Source organism: Sander lucioperca, chromosome 6, assembly GCF_008315115.2.
Source record: "Sander lucioperca isolate FBNREF2018 chromosome 6, SLUC_FBN_1.2, whole genome shotgun sequence".
NCBI lineage: Eukaryota > Metazoa > Chordata > Actinopteri > Perciformes > Percidae > Sander > Sander lucioperca.
Genome location: NC_050178.1, coordinates 33,718,707 through 33,742,719, shown reverse-complemented (window position 1 = coordinate 33,742,719; position 24,013 = coordinate 33,718,707). Strand labels below are relative to the sequence as shown.

Here is a 24,013-nt window from a genome sequence, read left to right as displayed (position 1 = left end):
ATGCACTCTGCCTTTGGCAAAACACACTTTAGATAGAGGGCGGGCTACTTCTGAGAAGAGGCAAAATGGCGAGAAAATATAAGTGTGCACGAGTGTTCATGAGACAGAAAACAGGACAAGTTGTAAGTGTTGATTATGTGCAGCCTGATTGCTGAGCATTTGTGTTTGTGTGTGCAATTTTGTTTTTAAACAACCAATTTATACGTGTGTGTGTGTGTGTGTGTGTGTGTGTGTGTGTGTGTGTGTGTGTGTGTGTGTGTGTGTGTGTGTGTGCGTGTGTGTGTGGGGGTGTTTGTCATCCTTAATTTTAATGCATGTAAAAAAAAAAAGTGGCAGTGATGACCTTGATAGAAGGCTTTCATCATTTCATCCTTCCTCTGTCAAACACTACAAACACACATTACGTTAGGACCGGGTATCGAACCTCAATACTACTGGGGTACTGTATTGGCACCGGTATCGAAACATTTCATACCGCACCAAACACAAATATTATATTATTGACACTGTGAAGTCGTTTAAATCTGTAAATCAACCTCTGAAATCATACATTTGGTCTATTTTAACACTCATACACAGACATACACTATTTTGTATGCATATAAGCATCCTCTGCTGGATGGAGTCCATACTGAACTTCCTCTTCATCTTGTCCACCTTGACACTCGCTTTCCTCGCTTTCTCCTACTCTTCTTTGTCCTATTCACTGTTACTGATCTCTCTTGCAGTGTCTGTGAGCTGATGACAGTGGGCCTTTTTGTGAATTCCATGTGGGTTATGTCTAGTGTTGCTGAGGCAGTAAATTTCACAATCTCTTGTGCTGTAATTGTCAATATCAGATTTATGGTATTTTAGAAAAGACACGCATACAGCATGTTTGCAATTTAGTTTTAACACCGCAATCAATACAGCCTAAGTGGGTATAACCTAAGTTCTCCTCTCCTGTTCTCTCATTTACTGTCCTCTCCTCCTTTTTCACTTTTTGTCTTGCTTCCTCCCTTTTCCTTTTCTCATTTGCCCCTGCAATCTCCTCTCCTCTCCTCTCCTCTCCTCTCCTCTCCTCTCCTCTCCTCTCCTCTCCTCTCTCTAGTGTCTGTATGGCTGCTACGTCCACTCCTCCATCATCCCCACCTTCCATCGTAGATGTTATTGGCTGCTGCAGGTAAGCCCACCCCCCTTCCCCACCTTGCCTTTTTTCACACATTTATACACATACAAACAAGATTTCAATCGCATTTATAGTGTGGTGATAATTTCTTATTAGTTGTCGTATATGGTAGCATATACTGTATTTGTCATTTCAGGTCTTTATCCCTGACATTATGGCCATCTTGTAACATTTATCCCAGCGATGTTAAGGCTTTATTAACTATTTCTACACAGAACTGGGCCACCATAATATATATTATCAGTGTTACGCAAATTTTTGTCTATTAAATTGTCCATTTCTAAAACAGAACACTAAGCTAAACCATAAACCAGCAATAAGCACCATCCTCCTCTAAATTAATGAGGCAACAGTGAAAATACTATCACAAAGCTGGGCTCATAATAAAACTGGATGTTGTTTGGCTGAGTGGACAAACATACACAGTTAGACCACTAGAATATATTTAGAATATGCCAGGCCTATAGGTCTTGTATAATGCTAACATACAGTGCAGAATAATAAAAACACTTCTTTGCCAGAAGTTGACTGAGACTTCCAGAGCACAGTGTGTTATTGGAAGCCTGACTCTCGATACTTATCGTGAGCATCAAGGACTCTGCTCTCTGTGTGGCAAGAAAACACCCTGGAGCTACAAACAACACGCAACATGCTCACACCAACACACACATGCACAGGTGCCCCCTGTGTATAAAGCAGGTTGTTTTTCATAGAGATGTTGGACTCACTCTACTGCTCATGTGAAAGACAACAGCAAGCAGGACACACACACACACACACACACATACACACACACACGTCTCTCCCTCTCTCCGCCATGCAAGATGTGGTCACCAGGACCTCATCATCTTCAGATGACAGGTTACACGATGAATCTTAAAAATGCCTGCATACATTTACACTGCCTCTCTCTTCATCTATCTCTGTTCATTTCAGAAAATATTGAATATCCAGCAATGTTCATTTAAAATATGGAAATACATAAATATGTATGTATTCTTCGGCCGAATTTCTTGCATAATTTGAACACTGGACATTCCAGCCACCGGCCGTCAATTGAATATACCCTTACCCAATTTATTTAGTTTTTCAGCATGCCAAACTAGTTTGATTCCTGAAATTATGAAGGGAAATTCTACTTGCTTTATCTATAAAGTGCCATTTTCTGCACTTTGCACAGATATCAAAACAGTGAATCAGTGAATATGATCATAAATCAGTCTGTGAGTGGTGTTGCATTGCACAGTGTGGTGCTGTAGCAGCCCACTGTGCCATCCTCTTTTGGAATGAAAAGTGTTCCACCTCAGCAGGTCCTCCCCCTCACCTAAGTCTGTCTACTGAATCTTTCATCAAGAGGAGCTTCTCTCCCTCTCCTCTCTCACACACACAAACAAACACACAAACACACACATACACACGTACACACACACACACAGGTGCACGTGAATGCACCTGTTGAATCATTCATGAGGTAGAAATTCCATAGGTCTGCTGATGGCCTACAGTATAGTGAGAACTATTCTGAAACACTCTCTCCTTCTGTTCCTCTCATCCTCTCTCTGTATATATATATATATATGGCACGCACATACACACAAACACACATGTAGACACTTCCACAGCCTCTGCAGGGTCAAAGAGAGAGTGATGAGTAGGCTTGAGCTCTTAAATCTTTTATGTGCAGGTGAAAGAATCTTATCTGACATGCTATGTCCAACCTCCACGTTCTCTCCCGCTTCCCTTCTCCATTTCCCCTCCCTCTGTAAATAGACTCTTTCATTGTATTCTCTCCCTCCCATATGTTGGTAAGAATATGACAATAAATGAATGAATAAATGCCATGTTAAACTAACACCATGTGCGTGCATGTATCTGTGTGTATATTTTTCCCTGTGCTGTAGAACCCAGACATTGTGTTGGTGCACTACCTGAATGTACCGGCAGTGGACGATAGCGGGAAGCCATGCGGCCCTGTCCTCTGCTCCATCAACACAGACAGGAAGGAGTGGGCCAAGTGGAGCAAGGAAGAGCTCATTGGACAACTCAAACCCATGTGTGAGTTAGCTTTACCATCATTTCAGCACCCTCCTCCTTCCTACTCTCATGTTTCAGCCCTCACACTTTATTCTAAACCTGGGGATATGAGTCAATAAAAATACCACCTGTCACGGTGCAGGAAGTCTCAAAATGAATCTGCAGGAAACCAGTGTGGTACATCTAAAAACTGACTTGCTTTTTAGGCTTTGTAAACAACTTAGCAGCAGAATGGGGCACAGTCTGGAGCTGTGCCATTACTTATCAGAAGAGACAACCGGTGATGTCAGCAGTTTAGGGGAGATGATATAAAAAATTCTCTCTTGCATCAAGGAAAAATATCTAATCTTATCAGTGTTAATTTAGTTAATGAATCTTATTGATATATTGGTGAAGGTAAAGATAAATCAGTAAGCCAAAATGCAACACGATACATTCAGTACATACATGCCATTCAGACAAACTTTATATAGATTTAGATTTGTTGTTTTTGATGGTTCTGACAGTCAGCGCCATGCTGCCACCTAGAGGCAGATACACATTTCACCCAAGAAAGAGAGGGATAGAGGGAAAGAAGACTGAGGTGCTGGAAATATCCAGCATGTATTATTCATAAATGAGCATCAGGGAGTAGATAACTGCAGTAAACACACACACACACACACACACACACATTCACACTAACCTAATCTCACCCCTCTTTTGATCTGGTTTGAAAGAGCAAATAAGGACAGCTGCCCAAAACTAAGTAGCTTGTTGACTTAAGTAGCACGTCAATTTTCACTCTCTCCACTGAATCATATTCCGTCTTGCTCTTCGACCTGCCTTAATTTGCTCACACAAAACAGCTCTCTGCTATTTTTCCTTTCCTAGCACTTCTCTCATGATCACTGACTTGATCCGTCTGTGTTCATTTTATGGGCATTAGGTCTCTGACACTTAAACTGTTTGGTATTTGTTATTTCCCTCTGAAAATACATCAGCTAAATCCCAAAGATGTAAATGCAGACATCTTATTTAGAAACTGCAAACATGGACCTCAGATGTTAGAATTGAAACGTCTTGCAAAAAAAGTATATATATGTATATATGTATTTAAAGTGTACATTCTGAACACTGGAGGGCGCTATTACACACTTTCAGATGTTTGTGAGGTAATGCTGTTACTATAAAGATTGACCTGAACAAATAAAAGGACAGAAAATAAAGTGTCTTTTATGTTTGTTTCAATGTCTCTTCTGACAGGTGCTGGAAGCAGCCTGCATCAGAAATGTTCCAGTGTCAAGCAGCGCATCATCTCATCCAAGCAGGAGTCAGGGGCAGCAGCAGGAGGTGGAGCTGCAACGGGTATGGGTGTAGTGGCAGGCCAGAGAGCTGAGGAAGCAGATGGCACAGAGGTCCAGAACAGCGATGTGTCAGAGGGCCAGACAGAGCCCAGTCCTGGAGGGGGCAGGAGCAGAGCGGGTGGAGGAGAGAGGAGGAATGGCAGGATAACCAAGCCCTCCCTACTCCCACAGAGCAGCATGGAAGTGTCCTCCTCTACTTCCACCAATCAGGTGGAAGTCCCTGACACCACCCAGAGCTCCCCATTGTCAATCACCAGCGACATGGCTGATAGCCCCGCTCTCGCTATTGGGGCTGGCTTGTCACAGAGCACAGCTGTGTTCATGTCTGAGGTCACCACGCTGACTGGGGATTCGGTTTACTCTGCTGGCCACACCCACCTGCTGGCATCCACCCATGAGAGCACCACAGCCGGCATCCTGTTGGCTGTTGCCCCTGAAAACCAGAGGTTTGCATCATTTCCTGGTGGCATGGGCTTAGGGGAGGGAGGAGAGTTGGTTCTATCCAGCTCTCTAGACTCTGGTGGAGGAGTCAGCCTTCCTGAGACCACCATGACTTTTGACCCTGATTGCTTCCTCAACAATCCCAAGCAGGGCCAGACGTATGGAGGAGGTGGAGGGAAGGCTGAGGGATGCAACGGTGATGATGGAGGACTCCACTGTTCCTCTAACAACTTTGTCTACAACCCAGCTCTTGTCAACAACATCAAGACAGAACCCACACCCCTGGAGCCGCCGCTGGCCGCTCAGAGCAGCTATGTAGGAGAAGGGACAGGCCTCAGCCCCAGCACCACCCTGGAGCAGATGGACTTCAGTGCTGTGATGTCATCAGCCTGTGTCCCGAATCTGACCCAACCTGCGCACCACCCCTCCCCTGGCCTCTTCCTCCAGGCTTCCCCCCAGACAAGCCAGCCCTCCCAGCTACAGACCAATGGTACTGAGGCGACCCAGGAATCAGGCGAGGCCCAGGCTTACATAGGCCTGCCCACGGTGCCAACAGACACTCCAATCACCAATGGAGACCCACATACACACCTCCACCAAACCAGCCCAGACCAGCAGGGCCTTTGTGGAAGGAACGGACAAGGAACGGCGGTGGGCTCTTTTCCTCTAACACCGCAGGATACGACCACCGACCAGTCAGGCAGCAGGGGACATCGAGAAGTCTTAGACAAGACTTCTGAGAATGGAGGGGAGTTGCTACTCAAGTCTGGGGATCCCCACGAGGCCTACACGAGTGTTGACACCGAGCACTACCTGCAACCCACAGATGGCAATGGAGGAGGAGAGGAAGGCGGGGGAGGTGGTGGAGCAGGGGGAAGAGGGGAAAATGAGATTCTCTGTAATGGTGTAAGCTTGTCAGGGGCCAGCAGTTCAGTGGTGGCCAGTCCTCAGTCAATAGCTGCTGGTGCAAGCATTGAGGGGACGCTTTACAGCTCTCCTCTACCTCAACAGGGTGGGGGGGTGTCAGCTACAACAACTGGGGCCATCAGTCTGGAAGGCTTTGAGGCTTCCTTTGGAAGCCAGTTCTCTGATCTCATCAATGATTTCATCTCAGTTGAGGGGTCTGGAGGTGGGGTGGGGGCGGCTGTGACTGGGGTTCTGATGCCCCAGGAGGGGGCAGCTGGAGAGGAGCAGGGCACAGGAGCAGGCCACCTACAGGGCTCCGAGGTGGAGCAGGGAGCTCTGGGACTGCTCCAGGAGACTGGGAGGCTGTTTGGTGTGACAGACTACTCCCCAGAGTGGTCTTATCCAGAGGTTAGTAAACCCTACATGATTATCATTCATTATTTATTAATCATTGTTCCCTACAGGAAAATCAGTCCCTGCTACACATGATTGACAGTGGGCTTGTACTGATGTTAAATGCTAAAATCACGCTCAGCACAATTTGTACTAAGACTGCCAGCCTGGCTGTGTGGTCATTAAGGAGTCAGAATATCTCAGACTCAGCTGATTGGATTTTGATGAAATTTCAATATTACACTGATTACCCTGGGTGGCTTCATTAATTTACCCATGTACCACTTATAATATCTCAGACAGCAGTTTTGTCATTGAATCATGATGAAACTTGTGGAAACATGGCATCTTTCCACCATAATTTTCAAAAAACAATTTGTCGAAAATAACCTTATTAACTCACATTAAGCACATATAGATCTAATTTTTTTTTTTTTTCAACTTTCTTCCAGGATCATCAGTGTTACATCATACTAATTATTCCACATTTTTGAGTTTCTTAAAAAAGCAACACAGTTTCACTCCCAATGGCTCAAAGGGCATATTCTTTTTAGAATTAACTAAAATACCACAAAAGAAATGTGGTTAATGGGTTTAAAATCAACAACAAAACAAGTTTTGTTGTATACTCACTACACGACTGAACATTTTTGGGGCACAATATGTTGTTTATGTTTTATTTTTAGCTACACTTGAGAAAACACTTGGCAGTGTTGTTCAGATGGTTCAAACAACTTGGATGTAAGAAGCAGCACAGCCTCTAGGGGCTGCCACCAGGCCGTTAAGACTCATAGATTTGTAAAAAAAGAAAAAGAACCCATAAATTAGCAAAAGTATAACCACTTGGGGGCCATTTATAATATTTATCAGTTTAAATTCATATAATAGAAAACTAAAATGTAGGCCACTGTGTCTCTGAGGCATGTTTTTGCAACAGATGGAATCAGGATATTTGATGGAAACACAGAAAGGTATTCTGTGTACACACATTTGCACACACACTACACTATGCATAACTTATAACAATAGGACATTATTATTATTATTATTATTATTATTATTATTAGCATCTTAGTATAGTATGCATGCAATGATATGTCCTATTCTCACACAGACTGTGTGATATTAGCCTGAGGACTGTTTGTGTGCGGCAGGGTGGAGTGAAGGTGCTGATCACAGGTCCGTGGTTGGAGTCAGGCAGTGAGTACAGCTGTCTCTTTGACCACATCAGTGTCCCTGCTGCCCTCATCCAGCCCGGGGTGCTGCGCTGCTACTGCCCAGGTAACACACCTGTGTATGCACACACTTTTACACAACAAACATACTCCTTCAGCACAGAAAAACACTTTTTAAATGTAAATCTAACCCCAACCGTCACCCCACTAAGCAGTTTCTAGCAAAAAAGTTTTTCTACAGCATACAAAGAAAGAGTCTAACATTCTCGACTGCATACCCTTTTCGGGAGATGCAGTCCCTTTTATACAAAAAGATGAGAACAATACAAAAAGGAATATTTTGAGGAGGGACCATAGGGAGGGACACTGTCTGGCAGGAACGCATTAAGCGTAGCACTGCTTGGAAATGTTTTTTTTGGATGGTATAGTAAAGGATACATGAGTCACATCCTGCTACATTAAGTGTGATCAGGGGAAAAACTGCAAGGCAAACAGTTTCTTGCAGGCACACATGGGCAAAGCAAAGATGTTCACAGTGTATAATTGTTAACATACTGTCCTGAAATTATTCTTTGACAAGAGATCGGTCTCAGCATAAGGTCACTCCTATTAATTCCTTATCTGATATTTCCAGCCCATGACACAGGACTGGTGATGCTGCAGGTAGCTATGGGTGGTGAGGTCATCTCTTCCTCTGTGGTGTTTGAATACAAGGCGCGTGACCTTCCTGCCCTGCCATCTTCTCAGCATGACTGGTTGTCCCTTGATGGTGAGAGCATGTATTTGTTTTTTGACCACACAGGGATGCACAGTTACACACTTATTGTCTTATTTTTTACTCAGTGAAAAGCATAAACCATAAACAAAATGAGACTTGTACGTAACTGCTTCATTGTGTGCCTGGAGTGCTGCATGCTTGCGTTTTATTTTTAACATACAGTAAGTTTAAGATCATGTACTTGACTGACTGTATTGTTTTTACCCAGAAAGTTTAAACCCTAAATTGTCATACAAAATACATCCTTTTCTTATTCTTTCTTATTTCATTTGTGTGTGTGTGTGTGTGTGTGTGTGTGTGTGTGTGTGTGTGTGTGTGTGTGCCCTTTTATCTTCACAGTCCCCAATTCATAAAGCCTTTAGACTTTGTCTTGTTGGACTTGTTTAGGTCAAAATAATGTATTATGGAGTCCATTTTGAGTTTTTGCATGTTGGAGAGGAATCTGAATTATTTTGTAAGAGCTGTATGTTGTTCTAGTGAGATTTAAATTATACTGAATCAAATTAAAACATTCTGTAAGATGTTAGAGGACAATTAAATGTTCTTTGAATCAGCTCTGGGGGATTGGTTGCATATATCCTGGGGGGGGGGAGGGGGGTGCTTTTGTGTGCAAATATATCTCCTGATGCAATTGCGGCTTTGAAACACACGGGTCTCCTCAGCGAGGCATGTCCTGGGTTACTCTGTGTTCATCGCCCCCGTCTCTGCGTTGCGCAATGCGGCAATGCGGCTCTACAGTCACAGCAGGCTGACTGTTTGCTGGAGTGAAGGGCAAGGACATCATGGCACAATCGCGGTCCCCTTGACACTCAAAAGGTTGGGCACCACTGGCAGTGTGCTGTGCAGCCTCATACACGCTATATATAGGCTCTGCCTTTAACTTTCAACGATGATAACAAGACCTGAACGTGCGCTCCAGTCCTTTGTGTGGCCTCAAATCAAATGTAGCCTACATCAAAGGCTCACTGCCTCGAAAAAATAGAGATAAATCATTTTAATCAAATATGCGTCAGCGCAAGACTTTGTCACATGTCATTGCTCCAGTTTAGTTTGTGTGCAGTCTATTGTTGTACCGATGACGAACGAGCCTCCTGCAGCTCAGAGTCTGGCGGGCGGATTTGAAGCGTGTCTGCTACTAACACAACGTGGAGACTGCTCTCTCTCTCTCTCTCTCTCTCTCTCTCTCTCTCTCTCTCTCTCCCTGCTCTTGGTTGTGTTTTGCTCGATCGGAGTAGCAATGTGTGTGTCGCACACTTCAAACTAACGGGGTTGAGCAGAAGCGGGAACAAAGAGAGCAGCAGATAGAGAGAGTCGCTGTTTGGGTTCGTAACTTGTTTGATTTTAAACTGATGTTAACTTCAAAAACGCGCCCTTTTATTGGTTTATGTGATGTTTTATAGCTGGGTTAAGTTTTGTGTTATGATGCTGTAGATGTACGTAAATGTGCCTGTTGTCTACATGTCGTCTTCATAACTGTAAAGCCTTAAACTACTTTTGCATTTCACGTTTCAGTCAAAATATTTTTAGTACATGTGGTGCCCAGTTTCTGTCAATTCAGACACGGAAGAAAATCTTTACGTTGTTTGCAAGCTAGATGTTTGAACTAAAAGGCACGCGAGATCCTGCTTGTTTTATGTTGCATTAGAAGCTCGTTTAGCCTTACATGTTGACCTGTTCCCTTTCAGCACCGACATGAGTGGACAGCTCCACTGAACTCTATAACAACAAATGAAGGGAGGCTAATGTGGCTCCTGTAGAGGCCCAAATATTAACAGGCCTGCTATAGGAACAGACATATGGGAATGTTGTTGGTCACACAAAGTTTAAATGTTATACTCTCTGTTGTTAAAGTTTCTCTGTATGGATCCTGTGCCAAAACATGTGTGTTTGATTAATACCTTTTCCATTAACTTCAACTAAAGAACAGAATTTGTTTGAATTCTGCTTTAACAGAACAGAAAGGTGTCCAAAGCTGGTCAGTAAATCCACAGGTACCCACTACAACTACAAGTAATCATTACACAAACTTTGAAAAGCCGCTTAATTTGTATTCAAGAACAGGAATAAAAGTGAACTGTAATACTTTATAGAAGCTGGAGTGCCACCAGAATACTTATGCCGTTTTTACTGGTCAATTATAATCCATTTACTTAATTAAAAACAGTTAATAAAATAATGTATTACATTTGCATTTAAATTATGTGGTTAAAAAACTATTAGTTAAGATATAGAATTGCATGCTACTGACATTATAAATAAATTCATGATCTTTTTTAATTAAATCCTAAATTACTTTGAAAGGAGTTTCCAGTGGCCTTTCTTTTATCCTTCATAACATGAGCCTTGCAGCATCTAGACTCAAGTAGCATGATTGGCAGGTAGATAAGTGAATTATAAAATGGAAAATTACATTAAGTTAAATTTAAAGTCATTTAAGTTAAATTTAAGTTAAATAAAAAAAAAAAAAAATGAAAGCCTGTTTGAAAGACATTTTACAAACATATTTAAAATTCAACAATTCACTAATCAATTAATGAGGGTTATTGAATGACTATTTAATCCCTATTTAGTTGGCTAATTTCAATGAACATTTGTCCGTCAATTAAGTTATTATAATTAACCACAAGAACATCCTCATAGCAGATGTCTTCTCAATCATTATTTCTGTTGTGAAATGCATGTCTGCAAGCATTTATGTGACCAGAAATCTACTGTACTTTTTGTGGTGTGTTTTTATGCATCTGTATTTGTAGGTGTGTGTGTTTTCAGTTATGATGGGTGAAGACAGCTGCTTGTTATGTGTTTGGCAGCTGAAATAGTGGAGTGTTTTGCTTTGTATTGTATTGTATTTTCTGTTTTTGCAGAAAACTCTGCTCTTCTTCTGATTGGCAGTGGTGTGGAAAGGGTGGAGCCTTAGCCTCTGTGACACTCTTATAGCTCCACCCTTTCAGCTCAGTTTGTGTAATGCAGACAGAAAGAAAGAAAATAGAAGTGAAATGAGAGGAGAGAAAAATAGAGAGACTGAGTGAGACAGCAGCAGGTGGGATGAGATAATGTGCACTGCAGCAAAACTGCAGCAGCGCTAAAACAAAGGGTCACACTCACACACAGCCAAAAAATAAATTTTAATGTTAGATGTATACTCTTTCACACACACACACACACACACACACACACACACACACACACAGTTTTTTTTGGTTCCCAACTTCCCATTGTTGGTAAGGGGATTTATTGCACTGCAGTTCTGATTTATTCTGCAGTATTGAGCCCCACAAAGAAGAGCCCCTCTCCCTAAGTTGCTCTACGTAGGATTTACTAAAACATATTGTTGATTTGCTTAAATGCAACAAACAAGTAGCCAATGCTTACAGCTCTATGTGTCCCACCTTCACTCCTGTAGATACGCAATTTAGGATGTCCATCCTGGAGCGTCTGGAGCAGATGGAACAGAGAATGGCTGAGATAACCAATCAGAACTCCAGCTCAGCAACCATGGCAACCAAGGGTGGAGGAGTGGAGGGAGGAGGAGCCGCTGATCAGCAGTCTCAAGTAAGGCAGAAAATATGGGATTTAGCTTGGGTGAAATCTCCCTTCAGCTATTCAATTCAATTCAATTCCATTTTATTTATAGTATCAAATCATAACAAGAGTTATCTCGAGACACTTTACAGATAGAGTAGGTCTAGACCACACTCTATAATTTACAAAGACCCAACAATTCCAGTAATTCCATAGCTATATAATCTGAAACCGTATCAAGTGAGCAGGACAGGTAAAAAACACAAAACAAAACACAATTTGTTTTAGTCATAAATGTTTAATTAAAGCAAGTCTTTAAAAGTGTGTTTGAGTCACCAAGATTAAATTCGATGACTGCATGATGATGGTCTAATGGTTTAAAGGTTTACAGACGATCAGGCCTTTCCATTTTTGGAACTCAAAGAAATATTCTAAAGCATACATCAGTTACATCAGTTCATTCAATAATAGCAAAACATATACAACATGATGCAAAAGCAACACCGACTTCAGATTCAGAGAGGTGTTAAATTCACTCTGTGGTATTTTCTGACATCATTTTTATAAAAACTTAGCATACATATAAAAAAGCCTAAAAAATCTGGCATTTGTTTCAGGGCTATTGTACTGGATTTCATTACATTGCAAATGTGCTTTTTTAGGTCACCCCCCTGAAAGTGTTAATTCTATGACTTCATAACAGCCTAAACATGTTATGTATGCTAGCTCTCAAGGAGTCAGAGGCTCTGCGATTTGTTAAACATAAGACTCTTTCTTGGTAAAAACTGACCTTTGTGACAGCTTGAAAAACATTTAAAATCGGCAAAAATGTTGTACATAAAAGTCCTGGAAAACCTTTTTGTCTTCAATCTTCCAGATTTCTACCGATCAGGGTTCGTTCGAGGGTCGTGTTGTAGTGGTGTGTGAGAAGATGATGTCTCAGCCATGCTGGGCTTCATCTAATCAGCTCGTCCACAGTAAGAACTCCAGAGGAATGACCTTACTGCATCTGGCTGCAGCTCAGGGCTATGCAGGGCTCATTCAAACACTCATTCGCTGGCGGTGAGTAACACACAAACATGACACATCATTGTGAATGCAAAGACTGTCAGTTAATTTCCCTTTTGTTGTCTTGTCTGCAGCACAAAGCATGCCGACAGTATTGACCTTGAGCTCGAGGTGGATCCTCTCAACGTAGATCACTTCTCCTGTACTCCATTGGTGAGTGATCACTATTTCTGAATGGTGTTCTGAGTGTGTCATTATTTCCGTGTCTGTGTGTGATGTGTGTTTTCCTTTGGACTCCTCAGATGTGGGCATGTGCTCTGGGCCACACTGAGGCAGCATTGGTGCTTTACCAGTGGGACCCAAGAGCTCTGGTTATTCCTGATTCGCTGGGGCGCTTGCCGCTCAACATCGCACGATCTCGGGGCCACACTCGATTGGCTGAGCTCTTAGAGCAGCTGCAACAGACTCCTCAAGCTCAGGGCCAGCCTGCTGACACTTGGATGGACAGATGGAGAGGAGAGTCACAGACCAGCAGAATAAGCAACAGCCCTACCCCAAACCCTAATTCAGGTGGGAAAGCCCGCTATTTTGTGGTTTATTGTCAGTACACCCAAAACACAAAACAAATTTCCACTTAGCCCTAGTGATATGTAATCAGACTGGTGGTTAGTTTTATTTGCAGAGGTTTTAAAAGATCTGCCACTGAGACTTGGTATACAGCGGGTTACCTTAGCTTAGCATAAAGACTGGAAACAGCTAGCCTGACTCTGTACAAAGGTAACAAAAGCCGCCTACCAGGACCTCTAAAACTCACTAATTAATACACTATATCTTGTTTGTTTAAACACTGACGTGTAACAACAACAATTTTACATTTTACTGGGGTTATGTGCCAGATGATTTCTTGGCTAGGAGCAGTAACTTCTTGGAGTCTCAGCTGGTTGCCTGTTTCCAGTTTTTCTTCAATCTTCTCATCTAAGTCTGGGCAAGAAAGCAAATAAGTGTGTTTTCCAAAATGTCGAACTATTCCTTTGAAAATTATATTTGAAAAACGTAACAGCAATGTGTTTTTCCAGTTACTCAGGATATTCCACAAACCTCCATGTGGACAGTCTGAAATTGAAAACTGAAAATGACCATTGTTAGCTACAGTATTTCTAGGTGTAAGTGGTGCAAGATTGTATGTGTTCGGGGTGAACTGACCTATAATAAGTATGCATATCCAGCATGGTAGGAATCTATGTTGCCACTTGCTCTTATTTTTTATCATCTTTTTTCCCCAGAGCTTAGGAGAGCCAGGACAGAGAACCAGCCAGACAACCATAACCCGAGCTGGAGCCAAACAGGACATCGAGCCCAACAGGGAACCCAGGGAGAACAGGGAGGCCCACCCCCAGCCAAGAGACTCAAACCCAGCCCTGACACCCAGAAACAGCTAGCTAACTCAACCCCTGGCCCCAACACCCTCACCTCCCTCCTCAACTCCCCCAGTCCTAACCCCCAACGCTCTCTCCTCCCAAACACCCTTCAAACTCAACCCTCCAACCTCAGCTGTCAGAACGCACCTCCTGCCAGCTCCAGCCCGAACCGCTCTCAGCTCCCCAGCACTCCATTCTCCCACCTGCAGGCCAGGATAGGGGGGTCTGGAGGGGGCACCAGGTGGAGTCTGAGACAGAATCTGGGACAGCGTGGCCTAGCCAGGAGGATTCTAGGAAAAGAACGACTGGCCATTCACCTGCGCCAAAGAGTGCTATCTGACAGGGGAGAGGAGACAGAGCTGCTGACCTATCAGGATAACACAGAGGACTTGCAGGTAGGGGCAGCGGATTGTGAGGCGCAGTTTTGATCTTGTTCCTTAACCAAAACCTGAACTTTTTGTACTGTATGTGATGGACAATGTATACTGCTTGCTTGCATGTTTGCCATGTTTGTGATCAAATACATGAAACAATACATTAAAAAATCTATGAAAACAACTCTCCCCAAACTTTGACCCTCCATGTGAATAAGGGAAAACTCCCGTGATACCTCATTAGGTTAAAACAATTACAAAAGCTCAGGAATGGCCCAAGGGGGGTAATATCAAATGTTGACAACAAACTTGAACATAAACAGGATACACGGATAATGAGTGAAGATTGGGATTTTACATGACATCTACTGTACTCCTTTGTCTGCATTGAATTTGTCATCATAAGAAGGCCACCTGGTGCAGCGCCATCTTCACTACTCAGTTACTCCCACAACAGTAGACACACACTGTTACAAATGAAGAGCACTTACAAGAAAGTAAAAAAAGGGCATATTACATTTTCACTGGCAAGAACAAGAACCTAGTACTAACTGGTTAAACCTTACATTAAAAGGAATGATTTTAGTATGTGTATAACACTGAGCTTGGCCAAATAAAGTAAAGATAATAACAAAAAGGTTTTTAGTTTGGATTTAGCCATTTGCTGTCTATCTAATCACAACTAGAAATCTGTTTCAAAGAAAGGGATTGCAATAATAAAAGCTCTGATACCTTCAGTTGTTTCCACCACTAAGATAATTAGCCACCAGTGGAAGACGTGTGGGTGTATATTCTATGATGCAATGAAATCTGATAAAAAAGGACAGTGCAAGCCCATCCAACTGTTCAAGGCACCCTGATGTCACATCTAGCATGACAAGGGAGGCTCACAAAGAGATGCTATAAAATGTATTACATGATTAAACCTTGTTGGTTTAGTCAAGACTCTGGTCAGTCCAAAACATATGACTGTTTTACCAGAGTCTCTCTAGGAGCTAAACACATTTAATGTATACAGCATATGCTTACAGGGTAAACCACAGAACAGAAAGCTTCAAAAATCAAGTGATGATAATGCACAGACTTTTAAGTTCTGTTCAGGAATTTAAGAGAAACATGAATGTTTCACTTGCCCACCTATAAGTATAAAAAGCAGTTGTTCCCTTAAACCACTATGTACACAGAGTTTCATCAGTATCATATATTCAGTCATATAGTTGTCATCCGTATAGGCATGAAAATAAATACCAAAATTAAAGATCATTTTAAATTTTAAGGGCAGCAGGTGTTAGAAATATGTAGGTAATGCCTGATCTGCTTGTCTTGCAGATGGACATTACGATGCTAGCTGATCACATGGAGGCTTCAACTGGTAGGCATAAGCAGGAGGCTATGGAGACTGAAACAGACTCTGGGAAGGTGGGGATCAGCAGTGATGTCAGGTTACTGTCTGGTTACCTTGGTGAGGTGGAGAGGTAAGTCAAAGAGTTCCTGTCATCACATTTAGATGACATAACTCATCATCAAATAGCGTAAAAGTCTTTTTTACTGTGAACATTTTGCTCTGTTCTCTTCTTTTCTCCAGGTTTCTAAACTCCAGGTCCCAGACTCCTAGCCCCAAACCAAACTCTCTCTCAGGGCCTGAGGATCAGCAGAGTCCTCAGGCTAAGCAAGCCCTTTCCTCCCCCTTTGACTGGACCTCCTTCCTCTGTGCAGCTATGAAAGAGGAGAGGTTGAAAACTGACTCCTGTCTATCCATGACTGAGGCAGAGCATGGGGAGCTCTATGAGACCATCAGGCATGCTCTGCACTCCCTCAGAAAACACAAGGTATACATGGTATACCTTTGGAAAATGAGATTGTAAAATAATCTGATGTATTTTGTCACTATGTTCTTTTTTAAATCCTTGGTCTGGCATTTGTTCAACTAATTTTCCTCTCTATTTCTATCTTTCATGAATCTCAATAACTTGAGTTGACCATGAGCCATTTAATATATATGATGTTTATACAAACTCTTTATGTCCAAGGGTCCCATTCAGGAACAACGCAAAGAGATTGCAGCAGTGATTCAGCGCTGCTATAAAAGATACAAGCAGGTAAGAGTTAACAGCATGCAGCTAGCATCACACCCACCCACATGCTTTTATGTCAGGCTGACTGAGAGTTTAGTACTGAATTGGATATACAGAAATAATAGCAATAACAGATGTGTTCCCTTCATAAATTTGAGCTAAAATGAAATGTGAATGAATGAATGAAGACATACGGCTTAGTCATGTCATTCACTATGTGCCTTTATATTGAAGTTTAACACAGCACCAAAGTTCATATCATGAACTGTGTTTATTGTAGGTTTTATTCACACTCGAGTCAGTTTTGTCGCACGTTTTTGTTTCTGCTTGAGACAGCTAGACGTGATCTATAATGGACATTTATTAATAAAAGTATGCAAGCTGTGATCAGTCTGTGGGTCGTGATTTGAGTTTGCAGAGGGATACAGATATAGCCACAAAATTATTTAAATCATTATCATCATTATAACGATCAGGATTCAACATTACAAAGATACAAAGGTTGTGATGGAAGGGTTTACAACACGCTGCTTCTGTCTTCTCTTTCAGTATGCACTTTATAAGAGGATGACCCTGGCAGCCATCCTGATCCAGAGTCGTTTCCGGAGTTTCCATGAGCAGAGGAAGTTCCAACAGAGTCGTAGAGCAGCGGTCCTCATCCAGCAATACTACCGCTCCTATAGACACTCCCTTGGGTACTTCACTCTCTCTCTCTCTCTCTCTCTCTCTCTCTCACACACACACAAAGGCCATAATTATGCAGAAAGATTCGTCTTATTCCTGTGTCTTCGCCTACAGCAGCCTCCTCACGAAAAAACAAAACCAGGCTGCTCGCAAGATCCTGAGATTCCTGCTCCGATGCCGCCACAGGTGAGGCATAAAACTCCTCACACACCCTCCAACACCACTGTACACACATCCAAACACATTACCTACACACACGTACAGCCCACTGCCACACATGCGCTCTCTACATTGGTGCTAATAGTTGGTGTTGTTTTACTGTTCCTGTGAAGCCCCTTGATGGACCATAGGCCTCTGAAACGGGTGAGTGTTCTCTCTCTCTCTCTCTCTCTCTTCTCTCTTCCCCTCTCTCCTGGTGGCTGATGCCTGTTTGCATGTCAGCGGAGGAAGGGGGAGAGGACATCCTGGATTATCATACTTCCCTCTCGCTCTCCCCTCCCTATCTTCCTGTCTCTCCCTTTCTCTCTCTCTCTGTCTCTCTCCGAGGTCTGCTGAATGATGTTGGTACTTCTGCATGATTGAAAGATAGATAGAGGAGTGATTCTTCCATAGGGTCTTCATGGGGCATGTTCTTACTAAAATGACTAGGGGACTTTAAGTGTCTTGCTTGGCCTGCCAGTCTTTTTTCTGTGCCTTGATGGATGGGAAGGTTATATGATGGAATGTGTGGGTGTGGGTGTGTGTGAGTTGCTCTGAGTATGGCCTTTGGATATAAAAGTGGAAAGAAAAACATGCACAATTACAAACACACAAATCTCTCTTTGAGCATATCTCTAATGTGTGTTTGTTTTTCCCCAGGGCCAGAGAGCAGAGAAAGGCCAGGGGTCCTGAGAGCCCACCGCCAGTCCCCACACATAGCCCCCTCAGCCTGTGAGCAGTCTATAAACCCTTGCCGTCCTTCATCTTCTCCTTTTTCCTTTCTTCCATCCTCCAGAAAACTCCCCATCTTTTCCATTCCCCAACCCCTTCTCCTACCCTTTCCATTCCTCTCCTCCCTCCTTCTGTCTCACCCTTTCTCCCCTCTTCTCTCAAGAGAGAAAAAAACTCTTCCCAGACAGACTGAGGACAGGATAGGTGTCCATCATGGCAGCTCAGACAGACAGAGCCCAGGGACCTGGCTCTGCCCACAGCACTGATCCTCCACCACAGTTTCACTGGGAGGCCATCACATTAACCTCATGGCATTCTTTGCACTCTTCATGGGTATGTTTCTTTGCAAAAGCAAGTCGACAAGTCAGACGGGAGAACACGAGGAAGCGCCTGAAGATGACATCCTGGCATTAATGGCAGCATCTGGACGTGCTCCGGTGAACAGCTGGCTCAAGATAAAGGTTACTTTGACATGCAGAAAATATACAAAACATTTCGTGTTTTGTATCTAAACAGTAATCCATGAAAGAAAAAGAAAACATAAACCAAAAAACTCTCTTCTATGTTGCATTTGCATGCAAGGTTTTTCCGCTTATTCCTCCTCTCCATCATCCTGAAGATCTATAGTGGCAAATCATTCTGCTGATTCAGTATTTCATAACCAACCACTCTGACTCACAGGCTTACAAACCTATTAATCAGTCACCCGATCAAAAGGGGAGGAACTGCACTTGAATGTAAGAGGGGCATTGTTAGATAAGGGTTAGGGTCTGAATAACGATGTCTTAATTTGTTACATGGACTTTGTATGGAGTCGTTCTCAGAGGCAGCACTTTGCTCGCCTGACGTGGTGTGTCCGTGTTTGTTCAATTCAATGCATGTATTTGAGCTACAAGCTCCTGCATGCTTGCCAAACTGCTTTAGTGTTGTTTCTTTTGTATTTCTATGTGAAGTTGTGTCTCACTTACGTCCTCATCAACTTATCCTTGCCCTGTTTAATGTGAACTGTGTAAGGAAAAATTACTCATTTTGGGTGCTTTTTTTACTTTATTTATTTAAGGGTCTAATAATTTATTTAATTGGCTCAAGAGTGGTTCAGCTTGAGACTGGTCGTCGTCCCCACCCCCCCCCCCACCCCCCCCGTGTGGTAAAATATGACATGTTCCAATGGTTAAATGTCTCTGTTAGTTTGTTCTTTGCGTGAACCTCTAAATCCTAACTGTGGTTTTGAGGAGAGAGTCACATACCATTGCCTTGACTTCTTCTTGACTCTGAGAGGTCTCTATGCTTGCTCTGTAAAGGACATGGGTCATATACCTGCCCCTATACGGGGCATTGGTCCCCATATTAGCCCATATGGGCGATCAAATCCATATTTTGGACTATTGCATATTCCTGTATATAAACTGACGAGGTAAGGGGATACGAGGACCCTGAAACTTTTTCATAAGAGGACTGTATTTAAGATTATAAATTATTTTACTCCCATAATGAGAACTTAAGACAGAGACCTGGGTACACAGGATGGCTGTATTGCTTGTAAATAATGTAGATATTGCAAAGGGAGTAATGTGCATGAGATTTAAGACAAAGAAAAAGAAAAAAGAACATGTTAGTGGCTATGGACTGTGAGAGGAGTTTAACTGCTTCACTTTAAGAGTATCCAGTATAAGTGTTACTGAAAAGAACATTTTGTTAAAGCATGCAACTGAAAAATCTAATGTTAGAATTATAAATGGGAAAACAAAGTTAGCTGAAACAATGATCTTTCAGACAAAACATTTACACTTTGTGCTTTTGTTTCTTGGCTAGCAAAAATGAAACCCTTTTTGCCAGTAGTGCCAATTATTATGAATGCTATTTTTCCTAACAATATGTTATGTTGGGGAAAACCAACACCCAAAAGATAGCAGTAAAATCCACAGAGGCAACACACACAGAGACAATAAACAGTAGAGATTTAGTACTAGCTCAACCATAGACAAGTTCTGAGGTTTGCCTAAGGCAGACTTAAGTGTAGACGACGATGATGCAAGTATGAAAATTATGACAATGGTGATAAAGATGATGATGGCCGTTTTAATATGAATGCAATGAATGGTGGCCCAAAACGGATGAGGGTGCTACATTCTTTACAATATGGTTGTGCTTCAGCAACATACTAGCTTTTATTAAGACCATTAATCACACCTACAGCGGATCCAGCCTGGCCTCCAGTCAAAGCTTTCCATCTTCAAACAGAATGTCTCCTCCCCCCGCTTTTTACATATCATTTGATTCATTTTTATTTTCTCCTCATTGCCACTGCCATTATGATACGACGTCTACTTTAGACTTCTGGAAAGCTCTGTTTAGAAAGTGCCTGCTCAATAACAGAAAAGTGCAAGCTAATATCAGGAAATATCTATTGTATGTCCTCCAAAAGGTTGCCAGTTACTTGTTTATTTTCCTAAATTGTGTGTTAAAAATGAACTTGACAGTGTTGAACTTGATCCGAGTCTAAGTTAGAAGCTCGTATTTGTCAGTGGTATGAATGAATGCTCATGGCCTGATTGATGCTATGTGTTGCTCTATGAGACAAACCAGTAATTACAGTTTCACTTTATGCCCCACTTGTGTGTCAGTTGTGCAGTATCAGAACAAGAAAACCATACAATTCAGCCTCTGGGTATGAAAGGCACTGTCACGAGTCTATTCAAGGTCCCAGTGTTGCTGTTGGGAGAAAGATGCGTTCTCTAGCAGGGACTCACTTTGTCTGTCTTTCCTTAAAAGAATGTTCTTGCAGCATTTAAATGAAAGCGTAACCCAACAGTTTTCCAGAGGACGAAATAGCTGTCACTTTCTTTCTTTGTCTTTCTCTTTCACTCATGTTCTTTCTCTCTCTCTCACTCACACACACACACACACACACACACACACACACACACACATACAGTACACAAATGTACACAGACACAAAAAAAATGCCACACTCTTTCTCTCTGTGCTTATGTCTTTGGGAACAATTAAATCTCTCCCTTAGATTTTACTCAGGGTTAAAGAACAGGGAGATGGTATGTGGAGTGTGATGCTCGCCGACACAAAGTTGTACCGCTACTGGTGACTGTGTATATTGTATGCATATATGTATGTGTACATATTTGTGTAGGTTAGGGATACTCCAGTTGTTCATTCACTAATCTAGTATCTACAAATTTTAAAATAATGTTCTTGATTGACGCACTCCTTCTGAGTCTCATTTTGTGAAGCAGCAAATGTGATGTTTGTTTCATCCAAGGTGTGTTTGCATCACTTTTTCTACAAGAAAAAAAAAACTCCAAATCCCATATTTTATAGGATTCTGTTTGATTCTAAACTAAATTTAAAGCAAGTAATGAGTGATATTTCTATTTCTATACTTGCTCCTGTTTTAAACGCACAAGATTCTTGATACAAGTAATTCTTAAATAAAAATAGGTAATGGCCATGTATCACCTCAATTTTCTTAATTAAAAACAGTTGTAAGAGATAGTATATTTAAAGATTTACAATTGGACTATCTCTATAATGTGTGTTTCACATGTTTCCTCAATTTTTTATCACACTGAGAGATAGCCATGGTTAGGATGGCACTGTCAGGAGATTCATGTTACGATAGAGTATCCTCTTAAACTGCCCCTCCTCTCACATCAGCACAACTCAAGTCACAAAGAACACTGCTTTAGACTCCTTCATATATGTTATATATAAATGCACACACAGACAAATATACACACACTCCAACATCCAAATGCTAGTGCTTATCAACACACATTGTAGAATACATACTCATACACATGAAACTAGACACAGATTGCAGATAATCCATCAATATGTTCATGTTTTTGGAGAGGATGGTGACTGTAAAAAGAGTATGTAGAGTAGAAAAAGTAAAAAATACAATGAAGAAATATTGCCATAGTAGACAGCTGGTAGACATGCGCAGATATGGCCTCTGTTTTCATAAATCCGCCTAGAAATGAATGGTATAACCTTTCAGGCCTTGTTTTGAGAGGGCGTGGCCAAACACCACATTGCATGCTAGAATGGTAGACCCTTATAGATAATCTATGGCTAGACCTCTCCTTGCCTTCCTCTTCTTTCACCCCGTCTTCCCTCTCTCTCTTTCTCTCTCATTTCCTGCTGTATTCCCACCTTGCCTGCTGTTGTGTTCTCCATGCCTATCTCAGTCTTTCATTCCTCTTTTCTTTTCTTTTTTTGTAGCCTAGTTTTTACTTTGTTTGTTTTACAAACGTGCATGCACAAGCATCACTAAATTGTTGATGTTTTTAAAAGAATATTTTGTTGCTGAGGCCATGCAAAGTGTTTTGAATATTGCCCTTATATGTGGAAAATGTCTTCTGAATGCTTTACATAATTTCTGCTGTAAAATGAAATCAGAATAAAAAGAAAATTTGCACTTTAACTTATTTTTTTGCCTGATATTTATTTCTCCCATGGTTCTTAAAGAGAAAGTTGTAAGTCTCTGTTTACTCGTGCTCTTCTTATTTCATCTTCTGAACATAACGCTGGGTCATTTGTATTTCTACCCCTCCTGAATCCACTCTGAAATTTTGAAACAAGTCCTTTATAATATGTTAACCTTTCATTTATTATTTTCTCTAATCATTTACAGACATGCATGGGATTTTAATAGCCTGACATCGTCATACTCAGATTCTAGTCAGTACTTCCCGACCTCAAATGTTGTGGGCGGGGCTAAGTTCGGCTAGCATCCAGGCTAGGATTTGCAGAGTGGCAGGCCTATTACAACAGCATCTTTCCAGTTTTGTGGAAACCCTTCCTTGTCCCATACTTTATTATATAATTCAAGTAAGATATCTTTAGATGTCTCACTAAGATGATTTATCATCACATAACAAATTTGGTCTTTGCTTGGTGGAGACATCCTTGTTTTCCTAAGAGCACAATTCAGTTCTGTCTTTGTAAGTGGAATACTTAATAAATTGTTGGTATTTTAATTTTCATTCTCGGTTATTGTAGCTTCTCTCTGTCTTCTTCCCTACTCACTAATGTAATCTGAGCTTTGAACTTTAACAAATGTTTGTGCCAGTCAATTTAGAATTTCCATTTCTGTCTCTCTGACACTAAAATAAGATCGATTGCTGGTTCTGTACAATTCCTAATATTATTTTGTGTGCCACTTCCATGATTTAGGCATACTATTTTTTTAAAATCTGCATCAGTTCTTTAATCACCTTTCCATTCTCATCATTACAGTCACCCTATAAGGCATGCTGTGGGTTAACCATAGACTGTTATGGCATTAACATCTCCACAGCAAATAACCTTTCCCTCTAAGCAAGTTCATCCAATATTTACAGTACAATCAAAACCTTTTACAACGATCATAAAAGTTAACTATTTATATATATATATATATATATATATATATATATATATATATATATATATATATATATATATATATATATATATATATCTGTTGTGATAAAATCTTTGTTGATTTGATCACAACCTTAAACTCTAAAGGCAAGTTTTTTGAGTATTTTTTTTATTTTCTCTGATTCTTCACTTGTTTTTCCTGACTTCACAACCTAGCTACATCTGTGCTGAGCTTAAAAACATATGTCTTCACACTCTTCAAATTTCTGATCTCTTCAACATTTGCCACATCTTGGATTTCGCTTAGGCTACATACCACGTCCATACCACTATATTTGGAGGACTAAAGCCTGACTGAAAAGCTCATATCCGAGCT

At 41.5% G+C, this 24,013-nt stretch overlaps 1 protein-coding gene across 11 annotated transcripts in view; it reads left to right on the top strand.

Annotated features, from left to right (window-relative positions):
• The window catches only part of LOC116067612 (calmodulin-binding transcription activator 1-like), a 57,566-nt gene extending 34,870 nt beyond the window's left edge, over positions 1-22,696 (top strand). For 3 of the 11 annotated variants that reach the window (XM_036001857.1, XM_031324090.2, XM_036001862.1), the window contains exons 6-22: positions 1,091-1,162; positions 3,070-3,223; positions 4,448-6,303; positions 7,443-7,569; positions 8,098-8,232; positions 11,645-11,793; positions 12,641-12,825; positions 12,906-12,984; positions 13,074-13,341; positions 14,055-14,584; positions 15,893-16,038; positions 16,149-16,392; positions 16,594-16,662; positions 17,188-17,333; positions 17,437-17,508; positions 18,181-18,252; positions 18,416-22,696. In XM_036001857.1, coding sequence (XP_035857750.1) covers positions 1,091-1,162; positions 3,070-3,223; positions 4,448-6,303; positions 7,443-7,569; positions 8,098-8,232; positions 11,645-11,793; positions 12,641-12,825; positions 12,906-12,984; positions 13,074-13,341; positions 14,055-14,584; positions 15,893-16,038; positions 16,149-16,392; positions 16,594-16,662; positions 17,188-17,333; positions 17,437-17,508; positions 18,181-18,252; positions 18,416-18,518 — 4,407 coding nt within the window. In that variant the 3' untranslated portion in view covers positions 18,519-22,696. Of the gene's footprint in view, positions 1-1,090; positions 1,163-3,069; positions 3,224-4,447; positions 6,304-7,442; positions 7,570-8,097; positions 8,233-11,644; positions 11,794-12,640; positions 12,826-12,905; positions 12,985-13,073; positions 13,342-14,054; positions 14,585-15,892; positions 16,039-16,148; positions 16,393-16,593; positions 16,663-17,187; positions 17,334-17,436; positions 17,509-17,654 lie in introns of all 11 variants that reach the window. The other 8 variants (XM_036001864.1, XR_004897547.1, XM_036001858.1 and 5 more) reach the window with 8 other exon arrangements.
• Positions 22,697-24,013: the final 1,317 nt, after the last annotated feature.